At 41.4% G+C, this 19,262-nt stretch overlaps 1 protein-coding gene across 6 annotated transcripts in view; it reads right to left on the reverse strand.

Moving 5' to 3' along the window:
- Nucleotides 1-19,262, reverse strand: part of CELSR1 (cadherin EGF LAG seven-pass G-type receptor 1) — a 158,810-nt gene that overhangs the window by 30,596 nt on the left and 108,952 nt on the right. For all 6 annotated transcript variants that reach the window (XM_088651809.1, XM_060279378.2, XM_060279377.2 and 3 more), the window contains exons 6-22: nt 18,466-18,623; nt 17,779-17,942; nt 16,744-16,869; nt 14,185-14,351; nt 13,523-13,708; nt 12,376-12,489; nt 11,747-11,921; nt 10,548-10,689; nt 10,035-10,155; nt 9,019-9,202; nt 8,282-8,383; nt 7,258-7,352; nt 6,238-6,447; nt 5,473-5,656; nt 4,645-4,788; nt 3,648-3,849; nt 2,230-2,397 (exon numbers count right to left, since the gene is read on the reverse strand). In XM_088651809.1, the coding sequence (XP_088507935.1) occupies nt 2,230-2,397; nt 3,648-3,849; nt 4,645-4,788; nt 5,473-5,656; nt 6,238-6,447; nt 7,258-7,352; nt 8,282-8,383; nt 9,019-9,202; nt 10,035-10,155; nt 10,548-10,689; nt 11,747-11,921; nt 12,376-12,489; nt 13,523-13,708; nt 14,185-14,351; nt 16,744-16,869; nt 17,779-17,942; nt 18,466-18,623 (2,642 nt within the window). The remainder of the gene's footprint in view (nt 1-2,229; nt 2,398-3,647; nt 3,850-4,644; nt 4,789-5,472; nt 5,657-6,237; nt 6,448-7,257; nt 7,353-8,281; nt 8,384-9,018; nt 9,203-10,034; nt 10,156-10,547; nt 10,690-11,746; nt 11,922-12,375; nt 12,490-13,522; nt 13,709-14,184; nt 14,352-16,743; nt 16,870-17,778; nt 17,943-18,465; nt 18,624-19,262) is intronic.

The following is a 19,262-nucleotide window of genomic DNA, read 5'->3' on the forward strand; positions in this document are numbered from 1 at the left end:
AATAATAATGATAATGATAATAATAATAATAATAATAATAATAATATATTATGTATATCCTGCCCATCTGACTGTGTTGCCCCTGCCACTCTGGGCAGTTAGGGAAGAACAAGAAGCAGATGCTTAAAATAGCAGGATTTCTGCTTCTTTAAACCTTGCCTCAACATGACAAATGTCCAAATTATATGCAGGTAGCCTAAATAAACTACGTAACCCATTCTTACTACTTTATTAGGCTTAGCTGTCTCTTTGATCTTCAAATAGTGTTGAATCTTCTCTTGGTACAACTCATTATTATATGTCTCTTTCTTTATTTGATATGTGTATATTTTTATGCTCTTCTATTGATTGCATAAGTGTATAGCTAGTGAAAGAGCCTGCGTTTCCCACGTTTTCAATATGTCATTTTGATGTATTCCATATATATATATATATATTCTGCAGAGGCGGTAATAGTTGTAATCTTAGCATACAGGAATAAAGGGCATGATCCAGAGAAAAGTGGGTACTTTAGGTCTCATTGACTGCACCTGGAGAGCAAAGCATGTGCTCAAATTTCTTCTGTTGAAATTATCAAGTTCCTACCAAACTTAATAGCCCTCTTATCAAATGTAGTTGCTGCTGCTCTTGTTCCCAGGCTGGTAAGAGACTGTCTAAAGTCAAGATCAGAAACTGATGGAATCAAAACTAAATCTGGCCCAAGAAGGAGTGCTGCTTAGCTGCCAATTTTTTTCATCAAGTGGAGAACGGGAGGGCTGTGATGGGAATTGTGTTTCTGGTAACAGACCTGCCAGCACACAACCGAGAGAGATGGGAGTTGGTGCCTTGATTCTCCATCCTTTACTTCACACTCAAAGTGGGCTTCAAAAAACTAATTGCTCACCAGGAGTCTAAAATTTACACCCATGTGAGCTGCAGAGCATTTGGCACTGCAGGCAGAAGGCTCAGGTTCCGTCTCTGGCATCTGCAAGGAGCACTGGGAATGTCCCCTGTCTGAAACCCTGCAGAGCTGCTACCAGTCAATGGAGACAATACTGACCTTGATGGACCCAGTATAAGGCAGCTTCCTATGATCCTGTCGCAGTTAGCAATGATGTAGGTGACATATGACTCCCCCGTAGTTAGATGTAAAAATATACGTACAGGAAACCTTAGCTATACACAACATACGGTATTACTCGGCTTATAGCCAAATCAAGGGATATTTAAAAATGGTCTTGGGTATGAGCCCCATAATTTCCATCACCGCTACAGCAAGCAGGGGACCACAGCACCGTTCCCTCCACAGCTGTGATCCCAATGGTATTCACCCATCTTCCAGTTGCAATTAGCAATGGAAAAAAAGATTCCATTGGCACCAATTGGATTGCAAGTTGCAGTGCCGGGAGTGGATTTCCATTGGGATGATGGCTGGAGAGGGAGAGGTAAGCTCCCTACAAGCTGTGGTCAGCATGGAAATCACACACACACACACCCCTTACATTTTTTAAGCCCCTGGTTTGGCTACAAGTCATGTAATTAAAATTACACATAGCAAAGCCCTTGCTGTCATGGAAGCTCCAGCAGAACAACCCTCTGTTGGGCTGTGTGAGCACAACATATATCACAGACATAGGTTTTATGCAAGCTCCTTTTTCTTCTTGCAAGGAAATCCTTAGAATAAACTACAATCCCACCTGTAATATGGGTTTGGAAGATGAAATATAGAGAGGTCAGAGGTCTCACAGAATCCACTTCATTTCTACCCACAGGCATCTATTTTCGATTTTTTTTTCATTACAACCAATGAAGATAACTAATGAGAGCAACAGCAAGTTACTGATAAAGACTTGCAGGACTGCCTTTGGGCCAACTTGCCTCTTCTTCACTTGGACAGTGTGTGAGCTGTCTCTTCGTGTGCTCCCTTTAGACTCAAATGATACTTGTTACAAGATGACACACACACACACTTCCTCCTACTAAGGAGCCTGCCTTTATTTTAGCCAAATGCTCTGTCTGGACCTTGAGCAGAAATGTAATGGGGGATGAAAAACCTTTTCTCTCTCTCTCTCTTTCTCAGCACCAGGGCTAAACACTGCTCTAAGATTGACCCTTCCTGATAGAAAGTGGCAGCACGCAATATTGTCACTGACTCCTTTCTCAGACTAGCTGTATGAAGAAGACTCATTAACGTTAACATGTCCACATGCAATAGCAACTTTCCAAAACAATACAGATTGTGAAACTTACGCAGTTGAGTGGTTCCAGAACACACAGACTGGTTTCGTTCTCTCCTCTGTTTCCAGCAATGCATGATCAATCATAATGGGGATGTCCAGAAGATTTGGTAAAGAATCCCCATCTCTGTAAATTATTGCACTGGTTATTGGGGTGTTTATGATGGGCCGATTGGGTAATCTGGAAAAACAACAACCAGGGAAAAGACATACCATTACAGATGTGAAAACAAAGCTATAGTATTTTGCCTAGTTTCAGATGAGAGCTTTCCACTGAATTTAGATGGGTGTGATGGTACGAAAAAGTCTGAAGGGGTAGTTCAAATGTGTAAAGGTAAAAGGCAAAGGACCTCCTGGATGGTTAAGTCCAGTCAAAGGTGACTATGGGGTTGTGGCACTCATCTCGCTTTCAGGCCGAGGGATCTGGCATTTGTCCACAGACAGCTTTCCAGGTCATGTGGCCAGCATGACTAGACCGCTTCTGGCACAGAAGCCAGAGTGCACAGAAATGCTGTTTACCTTCCTGCCATAGCAGTATCTATTTATCTACTTGCACTGGCATGCTTTTGAACTGCTAGGTTGGCAGGAGCTGGGACAGAGCAATGGGAGCTCACCCCATAGTGGGGATTCAAACCACCGGCCTTCTGATCAGCAAGCCCAAAAGGCTCAGTGATTTTAGACCACAGTGCCACCCACTGTGTAGGCTTATCACATGTATGCTTATCATGTGATGACTGCAAGAATCAAGTGATAGCTCATGCATATTACTGAGCCATCATAAATCAGAAACCGCATAGTCTGACATAACCTGAAACACAATACTTTTAAACGAAGTCAGGTCATATATTCTACTGTGAGACAATGAGTCATTAGAAATCAGGTGATGTACAAGCATCACCCTAAGAAATCTAACAGCTTCTTACCAAAATGATATCTCTTTTAACATAGTTACAGGTAGGTAGCCGTGTTGGTCTGAGTCGAAACAAAATAAAAAAATTCCTTCAGTAGCACCTTAAAGACCAACTAAGTTTTTATTTTGGTATGAGCTTTCGTGTGCATGTACACTGTGTATCTGATGAAGTGTGCATGCACATGAAAGCTCATACCAAAATAAAAACTTAGTTGGTCTTTTAACATAGATTAGATTATAATTTAGAACAACAGAGGCAGCCTTGTGGATGAATAGAGTTGTGGTCAATATTGGTCCCACTCAGAGTTAACCCCCTAAAATAATGGCCAGGACTAACTTAAGTCTATTAAGTTCAGTGGGTCTACTCTGAGAATTAACTTTGTTGGCTACAACCCATAAGTTTTGAAGACATCTAGTATTAAAATCGCAACATATGATTGCTCTCAGGTAGCAAGACCTTCCCATTCCAGAATACAACAGACAAATGCTACCCAAAGCAAATGAATGAAGCTCAGTTTTACCTCAGGCTCCTTCGGTCAGGATCATAGCTCTCAGGCAGAAACTGCCCTAGGGTTCGATATACAATCACGATAGCAACCGCATGCTGTGCAGTGTCCTCTGGATGCCGACGTTTTCTTTTTGCAAGCACATTTTTGTTCTTCAAAAACTCATCTTGTATTTTAGAAGGCAATCTAAGGTTTGAAGGCTTCATCGTAGGAATGGCTGAAGATAAAACCAATGCCAAATTTTACTATCATCCAATGCTGGGGTTATGCTTTAAAGACCTAATTCTGAGCTTGCTAAATATGAAGTGATATTAAAAGGACCCATTTATTTTTTGCCTTATGAATATTGTAATTTACATAAAAACAAAACACGACTGGAGTTCCCCCCCCCTTCAGTTTTTCATATCAAGAAAATGGCCTTATGCTGAGCCAAACCTGGGATGAGTTGGTACAAATGGACAGGCAGGGGGAAACTGCTTCTTCTGTTTGTTGAGTGAACATTACCCATTCTCCAACCCCATACTGCATTGGGTGGTATCCAGACCTAGTCATGTTTGAAGTAGATCCATTGGCTGGCTTAAATCCTGTTTACTTCACTGGGCCTCTCCCTGGGGAGGATTTTTATTGTGGGGTGTTGTTTTGTTCTTGTTTTTATTATATGTGGTGAGTTTTGTGTTACTTATTTATTATTATTATTTATTTTATTTATATACTGCCCTTCATCGTAAGATCTCAGGGCAGTTCACAAAGTAAAATACAGGATAAAAACATAAAAGTAAGTAAAACAAAACAGCAAAACAACCCCCCTCCTTCCCACAATTTAAAAGGCTGCATTTTTTCCTTGTGAACTGTCCTGAGATCTATGGACGAAGGGCTGTATACAAATTCTACAACTACTACTACTACTACTACTACTACTACTACTACTACTGGATCCAACTGCCTTTGTCTCATAGCTGATCTGAGAATTCACATTACAGGTTTCCAAACAGCTGTAGAATAAGCATCCTACCTTTTCTATCGGAAGCTCTGAACAAAGTATCAGGAAACAAAACAGATGATTCCAAATCTCTAGGATAATCTTCTTTAATCGCATCAAACTGTGGTACTTTAGCTCCCGTAAAATTAGACTTTTCAAAGATGTCAACAGCAATAACTAAACAGATAAAAAGAGCTTGCCGTAATACATATTTCTGCCACATACAAATCAAACATCCAGTGGTGTTTTAGTAAATGTGAGGCTTTATTAGCTTTGCAAACTACATGGATGTTGAGAAGAAATCTGGATCTATTATTGTACATCATTCACACAATCTTAATAATATAAGCCTTGGCATTAAGATAAATGACTAAGGCTGCAGTGCCTTATTCTATGCTAGTCCTACTCACTAGTTAATATACATACATTTCACTGGCTCTACTGTAAGTGGAACATAGTTGAATACAACCCACTGAATTCAATGGGAGGAATTCAATAATAATAATAATAATAATAATAATAATAATAATAATAATAATAATAATTTTATTATTTATACCCCATCCATCTGGCTAGGTTTCCCCAGCCACTCTGGCCAGCTTACAGCACATAAAAAAATGTAACACAGTAGACATTTTAAAAATTCCCAATACAGTGTTGCCTTCAAGGAGATTGCTCTGCCAGTGCAAGCATTTCTGTTTGCCTGATGGAACAATCTCCCACTCACATTGTTCTCCTGACCTCCCCAGACCCAAAGGCTTAAAAAAATTAATTAATCTAGCCAATGAATCAAACAAACATTGCAGGCCTAGGCCTGAAGCATTAGGAAGTCATATCTGATCAAGAACGACAGCTACTTACTCATGTTTGTGGTAACAGTTATGAAAGGTTTCATGTAGGTTTTTTTCATGTTCTTGGCTACGTTACTGAAATATTCCTCATAGTGTTTCAGCAAGTGTGCTGCGCCCCCCTCTGTCCTCTGGATGTGTTCCCAGTGCTCTTTGGTACGAAGGTCCAGTAGAGCACTACCTGCTTTTATGATGTTCTAGGAAAGAAAGGGGGAAATGCTACACACAAAATGGAAGAACAATACTGCCTGTCCCCTCCCCCCAAAAAATAACTAATTATTGATACAGGTAAACATGCAAATGAAACAATGCAGACACGTCCTGCTGTAGTCTTGCTTAAAGATTGGGGTGGGGGGGAGGCACCAAGGCTGTTTTATTTTAAGTATTTCACCTGATCCAAGATTTATAAAAGCAACAGTAGAAAAATAACATAAAATCCCAGGCTCTATAAAATATGGAAATAGCTACAGTCTCTGCATTTGTTTTCAAGTGAAATGCATTTACAAGAGATATGTCTGTTCTGTGACTTTTCCGCGCGGCATTATTTTGGGAACTAGACGATGGCAGCATTCAGTACATCCTACTCAAAGCCTTAGCAAAGTCTCACTCTTCAGAAACACTTAAAGGATCACCGTATGCTGTGCAGTTTCCGCAGCCAGCTTTGTGATGTCTCCCTGCAGGACGTGGGTAGGACTGTGGTATGGAACGCATCTGCGCTATTTCTGGAGCTAAAGTGGCACAGCCCAAGTTTTCTCAGCATCAGTTCAGCATTTCTTACCTCATTGAAATCCACATCCCTCGTTGCAGCTAGATCAAACCCCTGCTGCTCGCTTTCATACTGCAGCACCCTGAGCATCATCTGGTAGGCGGTCCGAATGTCATTCCCATAGAAGGAGCCTGTGTGGCTGGTGGCATTCTGAAGCACTTTGGCTATGTGCACCGACTTATCGCTGTCCATGTTGGTCTCGTTACGGATAAGCTTTTCATTCTGAAGACCCAAAACAACAAGGGCTCCCACTTAGCAAGCAAACTCCACCTCTCTTCCATGTCAAAGGGCTTAATGGGATGCTGATTCACATATCTGGATTCCGCAAGCGTGTAGATCTACATGCAGGATCTACGTGAGGAAACTGACTCCTGCACTTGGGCATATTGAAACACACTCCACTCACAGCACATGTAGACTGCCATGTGATCAGGTATATGTGTGTGTTTGTGTGTACACATCTGTATACATGTCAGAGGATACTTATGAGCCCAACACTTATTCCTGTGTTCCATCATGTGTAGTGCATGCCTAAACACCGAAAGACTGTGTGAACCAGCTCTTAGTGGCCTCTGCACAATCTCAGATACAGAATCTGCACATATACAACCCAACAATCAAAAGCTTAAACTCCACCAGAGGAAATAAAATACTAGTGTTCCTTCCCGGTTTGCATAATTAATGCTCTGAGCATATTCTGTGTGGCAGAGAAAAGGCACTTCCTGCTTGGTTCCAGTTTGAATAAGAGCGTTAAAAGTTTCTGCAACGGTAGCAGTGGGCAGGACACGTGAATGCTCAGAGAACTCTAAAGCGAGTAACAGTCATAGGTAAGGAATTGGGTTTTCCCCCTCTTTGTGACATACCTGTAATCCCATGTTGGAATGAGCAGTTCTCACCCTGTGGGCATAGCAGTTACACGGCAACGATTTAATGTCACAGCAACTTTTCCAGTGATATTAAAGGGCGACTGTGACTACAACACAATGCCTGAGTCAGCAAACATTCAGTTATTTCAAATCACCCTGTACTTACCATGGTCTTCAGATCCACAAAGGCAAGGGTAGTACAGTTGAAAAGTTCGGGAGGGAGCCAGCCTTTCTCGCTGTTACAGTGACGGACAGCATTTCCTTAAAAAGAAAATGAGATTGTGACAGAGACAACGGTTGACGGCCATATGCCAAATTTAATTGATAAGAAAATTACAAATGTATAGCTTTCGGTTATCTTAAAGAAAGGTATTTATTGTAACTTAGAAGGCAGAGTGGGCAGATTTCATGCCACATCTACAGCCTCGCCAGAATGCGTGGCGGTGCCACTTTCCCCACCTATTTTTCTGTGCCAATTCCAAAGTAACACAGCGCTTGGGGCAGGACCAGCTCTGGATCTAGCAGATCCACAGCCTGTCCTGCCCTGTGTCCAAACGCCCTGTTTTGGGGGCCTAGGACTGGCCTCTAATGGTGGAAACTCCACCAGCAGAACCTGGTGGAGTGACACTTCCACTGAATCCAACTCCTACCAGCAGCACAGATCAAGGGTTAGGACTGCTGTGTCTAGAATAAAAACTTGTTGTTTAGTCGTTTAGTCTTGTCCGACTCTTTGTGACCCCATGGACCAGAGCACACCAGGCTCTTAATAAAAACTTAGGAGCTGTTAAAAATATTACAGGTGTTCTAAGGCATAATTCTCTATCAGTGACCAGGGGTTTGTCTGTCCATTATTTACCATTTAAATTACATACACATCACAAAGGAAAACATGCAATGATGTTGCAGAATGAAAGAGAATACATTGGCTATATTTTTAGTACAAGGTTTTTTCTTTTCCCACATTACAACCATTTCACAATTTTTAACATTCTGCCTCCCATTGTGTTACTTTTAAAATGTATTCTTAGTAGTTTAATGTTGATTAAACTTTCTGTCTATGCTATGCAGTTTCTTGTCTTTGGGCTCGAATAATACATTACTCTCTATGCGTAAGACAAGGTTTTAGAATTTCACTCCCCTACCCCCTGATGCTATGATAACTCTTTTGACGTGTTAGCGGTAGTACTTACCTGTTGATCCCTTGGGACAGGGCACTGCAGCAGGGAGCCCAAATTTGGTCTGTGGCCACCATATGCCAGCTTCAAATGCTTTGGGGCATCCATTGTAAACCACTATGTGAGGTGGAAGGGAAAGAAAACATTTCTTTTTCTGATAATATAATAGCACTTAAGTTATAACAGAAGGGATTCTGCTTTGCTGAGGACAAACATTTAGACGTTCTTAGTTCTATTCTGGACTTTGAAAGTAGGAGGAGAGGGTATTCATAAAACATGTCAATCATCAGTTTTCAGTTTCAATAGAAGCAAAGGATAAAGCAACTTCTCATAAGATGCTATAAGGTTTGTACATGCTTAAACTAGTAAGCTCATCTAAGAAGTTTCTACGAGAGATGTAGAAGGAGATCTGAACAAAGCAGCGGGCAATTTGTTCTGCAGGAAAAAAAACCTGCGTTGGAAAGGCAGTTAGTCACAGCTATTCAGAATATTCTGTTTACATTAAATTTCTCCACTGCCAGGATTCTCTTTTCTCTGAAATTCCGTTTAACAATTTATTTTATTTATTACAGAAATCTTTCTATTGCCCTTCAATTAAAAAAAATAATTACAGGGTGCTTTATATAAGAGGAAAACATAGCCAGAATTAAAATGCAGGCGAAACAAATCAAGATGAAAGATGAAAACGGATTTTAAGAGTCAGGGTTAAAATTAAGTCTAAAATGGCCTGGTGTTGAAGTATGTATAGGTACCTTCGCAGCCATGAACAGTAACTTCAGCAAAGGGATTATCACAGCGATTGCACTGTCGGCCAATCACTCCTGGCTTACAGGGACACTGCCCTGTTTCTAGGTCACAGGTGCGAGTGTGGGAACCAGAAGGGAAACAGTCACACGGGTAACAGTGGTCACTGCTCTGTGGTCTGTAATGGTTTGCCTGGAAAAAGAGAGAGGTTTGAGAAGTGCTTGCAAATCAAGGATATGAGCAGTGAGTAGAATTCACACTTTAATGTGATTTAAAGATTATCTCAGGTAAAGGAACATTCATCCTCAGTAAAAGGATGCTTAAAGTTGAGTGGAAAAAACTTGCCAAACAATTTGGACCTGAGAAGGTTGGTTTCAAAATACAGAGATGCGCTTCTGAACCACAGTTTCCCCTCCAGTGTGAATGACTACAGTCCACTTAACAGCTTTGGACAAAACAAGGGCTGCCGAGTACTCTGCATGTTTCATCCCTTTTAAATGAAATATTTCCTTTCTATGTGTGTATCGGAGGCAGAATCGTGTTTGAAGTGAACAACATTTCTGAAGTAACTATATGTTTTTATTTCAACAAATTATATACACGTGGCAAGAAGCTGTGACTAGTTCAAGCATGTGTATGCGTGTATATGCAACAGAGCTTGTGAGAGACCCAACTGGAGAAATTCTTCAAAGCTTATTCTGCATACTCTTAATTAATAATGTGCAGAAGGTGCTAAGTTTATTGCCGATTGAAAGTAGGTGTCTGCAGCTTGTCACAGCCAGCCCAAACAGAAATATAACTCTGTACAAGTTCATTTGGCCAATTCTCAGGTTGGCCAAATGTTTTTCTTCTTTTCCTTCTTGAAATGTAGCTATTGAAGCCAGGTTCATGGAAAGCTATATAGAAGGCTTGCAGAAATAATGGAAGATAACATCAATACAACTGCTTCATTTTGAATTGCAGTTATTTATTATGCTTTAGCTTGAACTTTAGTTCCACAAGAAGTGAGCAATCCTTTGCTTACCTTACACCGACATATTCCATTAGTCTTATTGCAGTCAGGATCAAATCCCTTACTGATCTCACAGTTACATGGCCCGCAAATGGGATTTCCCCACCAACCTCTAGGACAAGGCAAATCAATTCTACAAAGAAGGTGGAAAATATATTTAATGTTTAGCTTTGGAGCTACAAAAAACTAAAAGATCTCTTCTACTGAAACCACTGAGGCATAGTTTGCCGAGTTATAGAAAACGGGAGGGAAGGTGGGTGAAAAAAAAATTATTATTGAATAAAAATGGTGGTGGCACTTGTTATATAGCACTTGAGGTGGAATTTGTTACAAATATGCACCCTTTGCACATTTTCTACACGATAAAAAGAATAAAGGAAAATTCTGTTTTGAATAAGGCAGACCATTGATTGGACTGAGCATAAGGTAGCTCCTCCTCATTTCTTTTTACGGATACAAGGGATTTGGGGGAGGGAGACAGAGTAGGAAAGGAAGGCTAAGAATTAGCCAGTGTCATTTGCTTACTTGCTTTCACAATATTGCCCATAATAGCTTTGCCCACATTCACAGGTGTATCCATGAGAAGAGCTTGGCTTATGGACACAGGTAGAGACATGCTCACATGGGTTCAGGCTGCACACGTCAACACATTCTGTCCCAAAGTACCCTGAGGAGACAAGGTTATAGACATATAGCAACTGCTTTGTAATTTATGACCTGTGCACCTCAGGAAAGCAATCTATTTTATTCTTATGTGCTAATAGCACCTCTTTGGTTATCAGTAAATTTATCTCCTCCTGCAATGCGCTGTCTAGAGAGATTACTGTTAACAGCACTGAAAGTTTATACTTTGGGATCATATTTAGAAGCAATTTCCGCCTACACACACACATTCTTTTCTTTTTTTTGCTTAAGGCATTAATTAAAAATATAGGATTAGGCAGAGGAACCCTTTTGCCCAATTCAACACATGCACACCCCAGTGCAAGAGAGTTTGGGTTGGGGTCTTACCTCTGAACTAAACATGCATTAACTCAACATCATTCTGCAGGTTGAAGACAGAGGAACACCTCTGCCTAGTCTAATGTCCCACCTAGTCCAGTGCAAATGTGGTATGGATTGCAGCCTTATTTCTGAAGCAAGCACCCCTTGGCTCAGATTCAGTTATGTAGTTTGAACTTCAAAGTCAAACCCAGTTTGAAAGAAACTGGGTTGCATAAAGACAGGGAAGATATTAAAACATTTTGAAAACTGAAACCATTTTTTGTAATCTAAACAAATCAAATTCTGTTTTGCTTTCCCATCACATATTTAACTCTCTGATTATGTTCAAGCTTGTGTCAATCTTTCATTTTTCTCCTGAAAATCCAGTTCTGCAGCAAGGAGAAACCTTTCAAAGTTCTGCAAACTAAAACAAATGGACATTTAACAGGACCTTTAAAATGCAGCTTTTAAAAATGACGTTGCAGAAGAATTTGAATTTCAGGTAGGATGCCTTTCTCCTCCAAGAGAAGGCATTCAAAGTGAGTTCACGAGGATGATGGAGAACAACAGGGTACCATCCACAACTATGATGGGTGCTTGCTATTCTTGATTTTTATGTGATTATGAGCATGAATTTCTTCAACTGTTGCCAAGTTCTTTAAGAACGTTCATAACCACAGAGTTCTATAATCCCCCCAGGCTCTCATTATTATTAATAGTGTGCTTGAAGCCATTATTACCTGGATCACAGACACATGAATAGCTGTCCCAGTCATCACTACAATAGCTGTGCTGGGGACAAGGGTTAGAATCACAGGGATTGTCCACTTCACAGCCTTCCTTGACATTAATCTTGATTGCCTGCTTCATGTTCAAAGTAGCTACATTTGTGGACGTTTCCCCCATTCTCACTCCCTGAAAAAGGAGCGAAGGAACATAAACAATGGTAACATCCAACTAGTGTCCAAGCTTTAACATGCAGTGTTCAAATGGCAGAACAGTATGCCTCCCCCCCCAAAAAAAATTCCAGATCAGTCATGGAGAGCTAATGAACCAGAAACCATACTTCTGGTGTTAAAAGCAATCAAAAACAACAAATCACTGGATGCCATCCTGACACAATACACTTAATTAAAATCAAACGGATCTGGGGACACAGTTATGTGCTTAAAGTCTCATTAATTTAAATAGGAGTTGTGTCCGTTGTCCTCATAATTAAGTCAACTAAGTGTTCAGTGTTTAAAAGAGATGCAGAAAAACAAATGAATACCACCCCTTTCTGCCCTCTACCCCAAATCGGCCCATTCCCAGAGGAGATGAGAATGCTTCTCATGGGTAACAGCCCATCGTTACTTATTTCAGCTTTCACCTGGAGACAACCATAGAAGCCTTGCTGAACAGAGACTTGATCTCCAGAGACGCCTCCTACAATAATGCTTTTCATTTTAAGTCCAGGCAGCTGATTTCCAATCTGTACAGTGCTCTGAAATGAAGAACATAGGAAAGGAGATTGCCACTTCTTTATACATTCTCGGTTACAATATTTCACTGATATAGGGAACGTAATCAAGAATAAACTTAAAGAGGTAATGGAAGCTGTTCATGTTCTGCTTCAACAAGGAAGCATTTCCAAGAGGTAAAATGCCTTTTCTCCTTCAATTCAACTACAGGACAGCCAATTTAGTCAGTCTTCTCTCTCTCTCTCTCTCTCTCTCTCTCTCTCTCTCTCTCTCTCTCTCTCTCTCTCTCTCTCTCTGTGTGTGTGTGTGTGTGTGTGTTCTGCAGCCAGGAAGGGATAAAAACCATTTGGCGCTAAAAATTTCTATGTGTGATATGTGGGTTTTGGAAAAGTTGCAAATTCTAGCTTATTATAACTACAGAGACCATGTTATCCTTCATGCATGATTGGAGGAAAACAGGTTCTTTTGAAAATTGTTTTTATTGAAAGGTTTTCATGGATAACAAAACAAAGGTAAAGTGGTACCTCGGAAGTCGAACGGAATCTTTTCCAGAAGTCCGTTCAACTTCCAAAACACTCAGAAACCAAGGTGCAGCTTCAAATTGGCTGCAGGAAGCTCCTGCAGCCAATCAGAAGCCGCATAAGCCATGTCAGGTGTTTGGGTTCCACAGAACGTTCGCAAACTGGAACACTCACTTCCGGGTTTGCAGCATTTGGGAGCCAAAATGTTCGACTCACAAGGCTTTTGGGATCCAAGGTATGACTGCACCTATAACATCTGTTCATGCAGTCCTATCTGCAGGCGAGTTACATTTGGTGTGAAACATTACTATCATAGTCTTTGTGAGGTTGGAGGTGAGGAGAAAGACATGGGGAATGGGAAGTGGGGAAAGGAAGGGGGGTAATGGTGGACAAACAGGTTTTTGAACCCATTATAGATGTAAGGTAGCACAACTTGGCCTTGGTATAGTTCATAGTTATACCGTCATATTGTATTACTCACAGTTGCTCATTCTGGTCTCATGTTTATGCTGAAAGGTTACTGATGCCACCTCACCTGATACATCCCATAATCCAAGGATACAACAGCCAGGTACTTGATGTCTTTGCCATCTTTTGCACTCTTCAGTTCTATTAGCACATGATGCCACTCGCCATCACTGATTCGGGACTGAGTCATCCGCAAACTAGCCACCTGGTGCAGTCCATCGTAGACTTCAAATACCACATATTTGTTCAGTATCTGTTGAAAACATTAACTTTGGTTCATTGCTGGAAAAAACAGGTTCTATTTCAATCTCTTGCCATGTACTAGTAATGATACCTGCAGTCTGCATAGTTTGCACGTTCACCTGGGCTGTAAAGTCTGCAGCAAACCAAAGGCTGTGCATTCCAGACTATCCTATTATTTGTTTTTAAATATATATTGAATATATTTGTATCAATAATCGGCCTTCCATTTGAATGCAATCTGTTATTTTCTATCAGAAACATCTGTTTTTGGCAAATGGATTGATTCGGGGATCAGTGCTGTAGCATTTAATTTCTCCTACCTATTTGTTCTAGACATATGAATATAGACTGCTATCTGGAGTAAACATACTAGGGAATAAGCCTCACTAGACACTGTTGGAGCTGCTTCTGAGCAAACCTGTATTGGACTGTGATTTATGACTAAGTATACATATTTAAGTTTGGTGCTGTGTTGAACCAATCTACCTGAATGTTGATCTTGGACGAGACCCCTGCATTTGCTTGCATCAACATGCCATTAACCTTGCGCGTTCTGAACATGAGACCAATGTACCATGGCACAGAAATAGTGATATCAAGATCACTCCAGATGATGATGCTTTCTCCGGTGAAACGTTGAGGGAAAGGCATTACTGCAACATTGGATAAAAAGAAAAGAAAGGCAGAATTTTCATTGAAAGTTTTGAAATGGAGTGGGGGACACAAACACACACCACATAATTATTTTTCATAACATTCTCAGTTGCACTGGCATAAATCAAAGCATGGCATTCCTAAGTGTGGCTGGCTGAGACTGTGCTCAGGACATCTCTTCCATGGAAAGTGGAATGTGGATAGACTTGCTAGTGGATATTTGCCTGGAAGCACACAAATACAGGTGGGCATTGTTGAGTAAATTAAGGGCAAGTTGCAGTACTCAAGTGGTTTGGCTCTGGCAAAGAATCAATGTCTACACTTTAACGATAGTGAACTAATGGTCTTCACATGTTGAATTATGGCTTCCAAGAAACCAGTGGTCTATTATGGGGTGTTAAATTATGGTTACCAGATTTTTCTCAATGAATCTGGGGACACTTTTTTTTTAAAGCTGAGTAGCAACAGGGAGTCAGTAGTGGGGTTGGTGAGGCAAAAGATCCTGGGCCCAAGCACACATGCATATTGTATAAAGGTGCAAAGCCCTTCTTTTGCACCCTGTGAAACATAAATGCGCAGTTTTTTAAAAAACTGGGCACTGGCTGCCCACCTGCAACTTCTGAGCCAACTCCCAATCAGTCAAAACAAAGGGGGAAGGGGGCAGGAGAGCTGTACTGCCGGACGTCCCCGGTTCCCTTTTGGCAGTGGCAGCGGCAGCGGCAGTCAGCAGCCCAGAGCCAGCCTGGTAGCGCAGTTGGCTCTGGCTGGCTTCAGGAGCTGCTCGCTGCTGTGGCGCCTGCTACTTTTCCTCACCGGAAGTCCCCATATGATGTGTTGCGCACAAGACACATCATATGGGGACTTCCAGTGAGGAAAAATGGCGGGGGCCACAGCAGCAAGCAGCTCCTGAAGCCAGCCAGAGCCAACTGTGCTACCAGGCTGACTCCGGGCTGCTGAACCTGCCACTCTCATGTTTCCTGGGGCCAGATTTGCAAATCCGGGGACTGTCCCTGGCAACCGGGGACGTCTGGTAACCCTACTTTAAATGTATGTGCCATGATAGCCAACACTTCCCTCAGTTTGGAGAAACACACTGCATCAACTACCAGTGGAAATTAATATCAACTAAGAAAGAGCAGATATAGCAGACGCTTGTATGACAGTATATAGATTGCAACCCTTTCTGAGCAGCTGATCTGTATATCGTCCTTAAATCCACATACAGTAAATGTTTAAAAGCTTTCGCCAGTCTGAAGTAACAAACCCTACAGCAAGCTTGCCACAGAATAGATGCTTGTTCACTGCATAACAGGCATGCTGAGCTCAACTATATGTGTAAAAAAGGCATCATTTCTAATATCAGCTTTATAAACACAAAGTAACTAAACCCAGCTTGAATTTTATGGTTCAGATTTTCAACAGCAGTATGGGCATGTCAAGCTCGACTCTCTAGGCTGTAGTAGACATGCCATCTTATGTATCAAGGCCTACCAGATGGTTAATAAACTTCATTTTCATGGCCCCAGGTGAGCCGCAAAAAGAGTTTTTTTAATAAAAGACCTGGTAGACTAAAACACATGGTTGGTGTGTCATGAACATCCCAGGGCCTATAAATATATGTGGTTATCCAAAGTATTTGGCATTCAGCAGCCACCCCCCCCCCCCCACTTCCAATGTTTGCTTCACTTTGGTCATAAATTGCTAAGAGTTCCCTTTTATTGACATTACTTATTTCCCCTTATGCATATTTCTCCCCACAGATACGTTACGGGAAATAAGTAATTGATCTGGGGCCTCCTGACAATAAAATAAATCTAATGTTTTTCTAAGGAGATGATTGTTTTGGGTTTTTTTGGCAGGAAAATCGGTTTACACAGGAGTACAGAGCTATGTCTCTGCTCCAAGTGCATTTTATGGGAACGTAACGCGAAAGGGGACTAATAACCTGCTACTTAACATGAGTCAAATAGGTTCTGACTCAAATCTTGATTAGATATTAACACACCATCAAAATGTATTTTTGAGTTCATTAGTTTTACAGGAGGAAACCTGTGGTTTAATGGTTTGTTTTTTTAAAAAAAATTATTGCAACAAAGCTCTAGATCTTTTTTTCTAAGTTTGAAAAAAAAGGTGTGGTTGTACAGAGTTTTGCTTATACTAGGACAATATAACAGAACCACACACACTATCTACCCTATTTTATGCATTTGTGGACTCTCCTTCCTCGGAGGTTTTTGAGCAGAGTTTGGCTGGCCACCTGTCATGGATGCTATGATTCTACGAAAGCACCTAATGGGCTGAGGGCCCAGAAGCTGCCCAGTAGCAATTCATATTTGTTCATATATTATGGGATGTTTTACTTGTTAAAGGGAAAATGGACGAATTGCTCACCTTGCTCACAGTTCTTCCCTCCATACTGCAGGGGACATTCACAGGTGTAGGTATTCCATTTGTTCACACAGGTGCCTCCATTCTGACACCAGTTGGTGGTGCAGTAATTCTTCTGAGCTAAACAGCCTGGCATTCCAAAAGAATCGGTTTAGCCCTCCACTTGTTTAGCATTCTACCGACCCCCCATGCTAACAACAAACTACGATTAATCTCATTCTTAGCTTTCTGAATGGCTGCAACTATACTGTACACAGTAATCCGGGGGGGGGGGGGGCACTGCTGCTATGAGTTATGCAGATACTGTGCAGCTTCCTTACCTCTAACTGTAGCACTGCTGGACAATTTTGAAACTTGTGGGGAGTTTTTTAAAAAGCAGTTTATTTGCGCAGAAAGCAAACTGCCGCTGGAAGCTCTGCAGCTTGCACACAAGCCCTTGCGGGCACCCAAAAGTTTGTCTGGATTGTGACTCTTGGAAGTTAAGGAACTCAAAGATGCAATATCACCATCAGCAAGTGCATTAAATAATTCGGGACGTGACATGACCTCCCTTTCTCTTCAGTGCAGGGGGTCTACACAGGATACAGACTCTTCCTTCTCAGATTACTGAAACTGTATTGCAACAAAGGTCACCTTTGAAATCCAGGTCTTGTCACTTGTTACTCTGCAGGGTAAGTTGGGTATATTGTTGGGCTCCAGTTCCTGTCAGTCCCAGTCAGCATAGCCAACCATCAGGAATGAAGGAAGTTATTATCGTCCAACAAAAAATTGGGGGTGGGTGGGTACTGGTTCCATACGGGAAGAACATACTTAATATAATCAGTTCTGTTTTTCTAGGAAAAACGTGCCAGTACTCACCAGCAAGCAGAGGGAGAGGTCAGCACATGGGGGAGGGGAGGGGCCTGACCCCAAGGCTGGGCAGAGAGGGTGGGTTAGCTGCTTGACGCTCCCTTAGCCACCCACCTACTCGGATATTACTCCTCAATGAAACAAAACCACATTTGTTCTGTTTCCGTCCCTGCAATATCGAGTTTATACCTGCAAGAGTGCCATTGTTGGCTATAAAACTGGCCATGTCGATTGGCTTGCTGTCAATGGAGAGGTTCCTCATACATCCAACAAACTGTCTGTTGTGCACAGGAAAATCTTCAGGCAAGTTTGGAACTCCTCCAAGGAGCAAAGGGCCAGTTAGATCCAAAGACCTTAAGAAATCAGAAATCCAAAGACGTTTAGAAATCAGGTATCAGAAAATCCCCCCCACAATGGCTTTTGAGTGGTGGGCAGGGTCCACCCGCCTGTCAATCGCACAATATTGAATTTGGCTTGCAAGGCTGCAGGGCTACATTCTGTCCCCCCACCCGAGTATTTTCTTTTAGATTCTATTATTTTATTCCATACAGTGCTTTTTAAAAGGTAAAGGGACCCCTGACCAGTAGGTCCAGTCGTGACTGACTCTGTAATAAACCATGATGACAACAGTTGTCTGGCCAAAAGGAGAGACAGCATCTAAAATACTTATTCTCTCCAATCTCAAATTTACTTAGAAGAAAACATCTAGTGAGTTCAACACAAATAAAAACTCTTTCTAAACACAGTCACATTTGAAAGTCCACTCGCATATGACAGTGACCCATCTTAAGCACACCTAAGAGATAAGGAGAAGGTCTTTCAAGGTAAGTGGTTTATATCATTTGTGAACAATAACATTTTTTAAAAGTGTCTTACTTTTTGGAGCCTGTCTGCGTTCCCTGAGCAGCACACGAGTAGTTTCCAATAAAACTTCCGAAACGAACAGCGACTGTAGTATCGCAGTCATCCACTGTTACGACTGCCACCTTCTCCCCTGAAGGTCCATGAGGAATACCTAATCTTCCTATGTTGGGCTTCCGAACCAAACAGATAACAACAACAACAGTGAGAAAGGAACCGTCAGCAAACCTGCAAACATTTCATGCAAGGGGGGGGGGGGAAGCTATTAATGCAATAATTTCCCAAATACTTTTGGGAAAGATAAAATGACCAGCATAAGCAATTAGATACTTTTCCCAAAACAGCTCTGCCAAACCAAAAATGTTTCAGCAGTTTTAAAAATGAAATCCCCCCCCATTGAATATAATTCATAGCTATCTCCTAGCCAACAGCTGGAATTATGCTTGGGAGAAGAGGAGGAAGATTTCCAATAAAATTCTTAATTACTGTCTCCTTGATTGTGGACAACATCCCAAACCAAAAAGCCCAACTGGGTCTACCAACAAGTTGTCTCTTGAGCTCACCAATGTTGCTGTAAAACTGCTATAATCAGCCCTACAGAGATGTTAAGAGGATTGCAGGTGGCAAGGAGGAGCAGTTAAACAGAAAGGAAGTATAATCTCAATGACTGGCTCACCAATCCCAAATTTGCTTGCATCCTTGGGAGATAATGCCACTGAGGCTCAAGGACATAACAGGAACTGCAGGAAATGTATTACTGCACCATTATTATAAATGTCCAGTAAATGATTGATAACAAGGAATCCCCACAA

This window comes from Zootoca vivipara, chromosome 9 (assembly GCF_965207765.1).
Source record: "Zootoca vivipara chromosome 9, rZooViv2.hap1.1, whole genome shotgun sequence".
Lineage (NCBI taxonomy): Eukaryota > Metazoa > Chordata > Lepidosauria > Squamata > Lacertidae > Zootoca > Zootoca vivipara.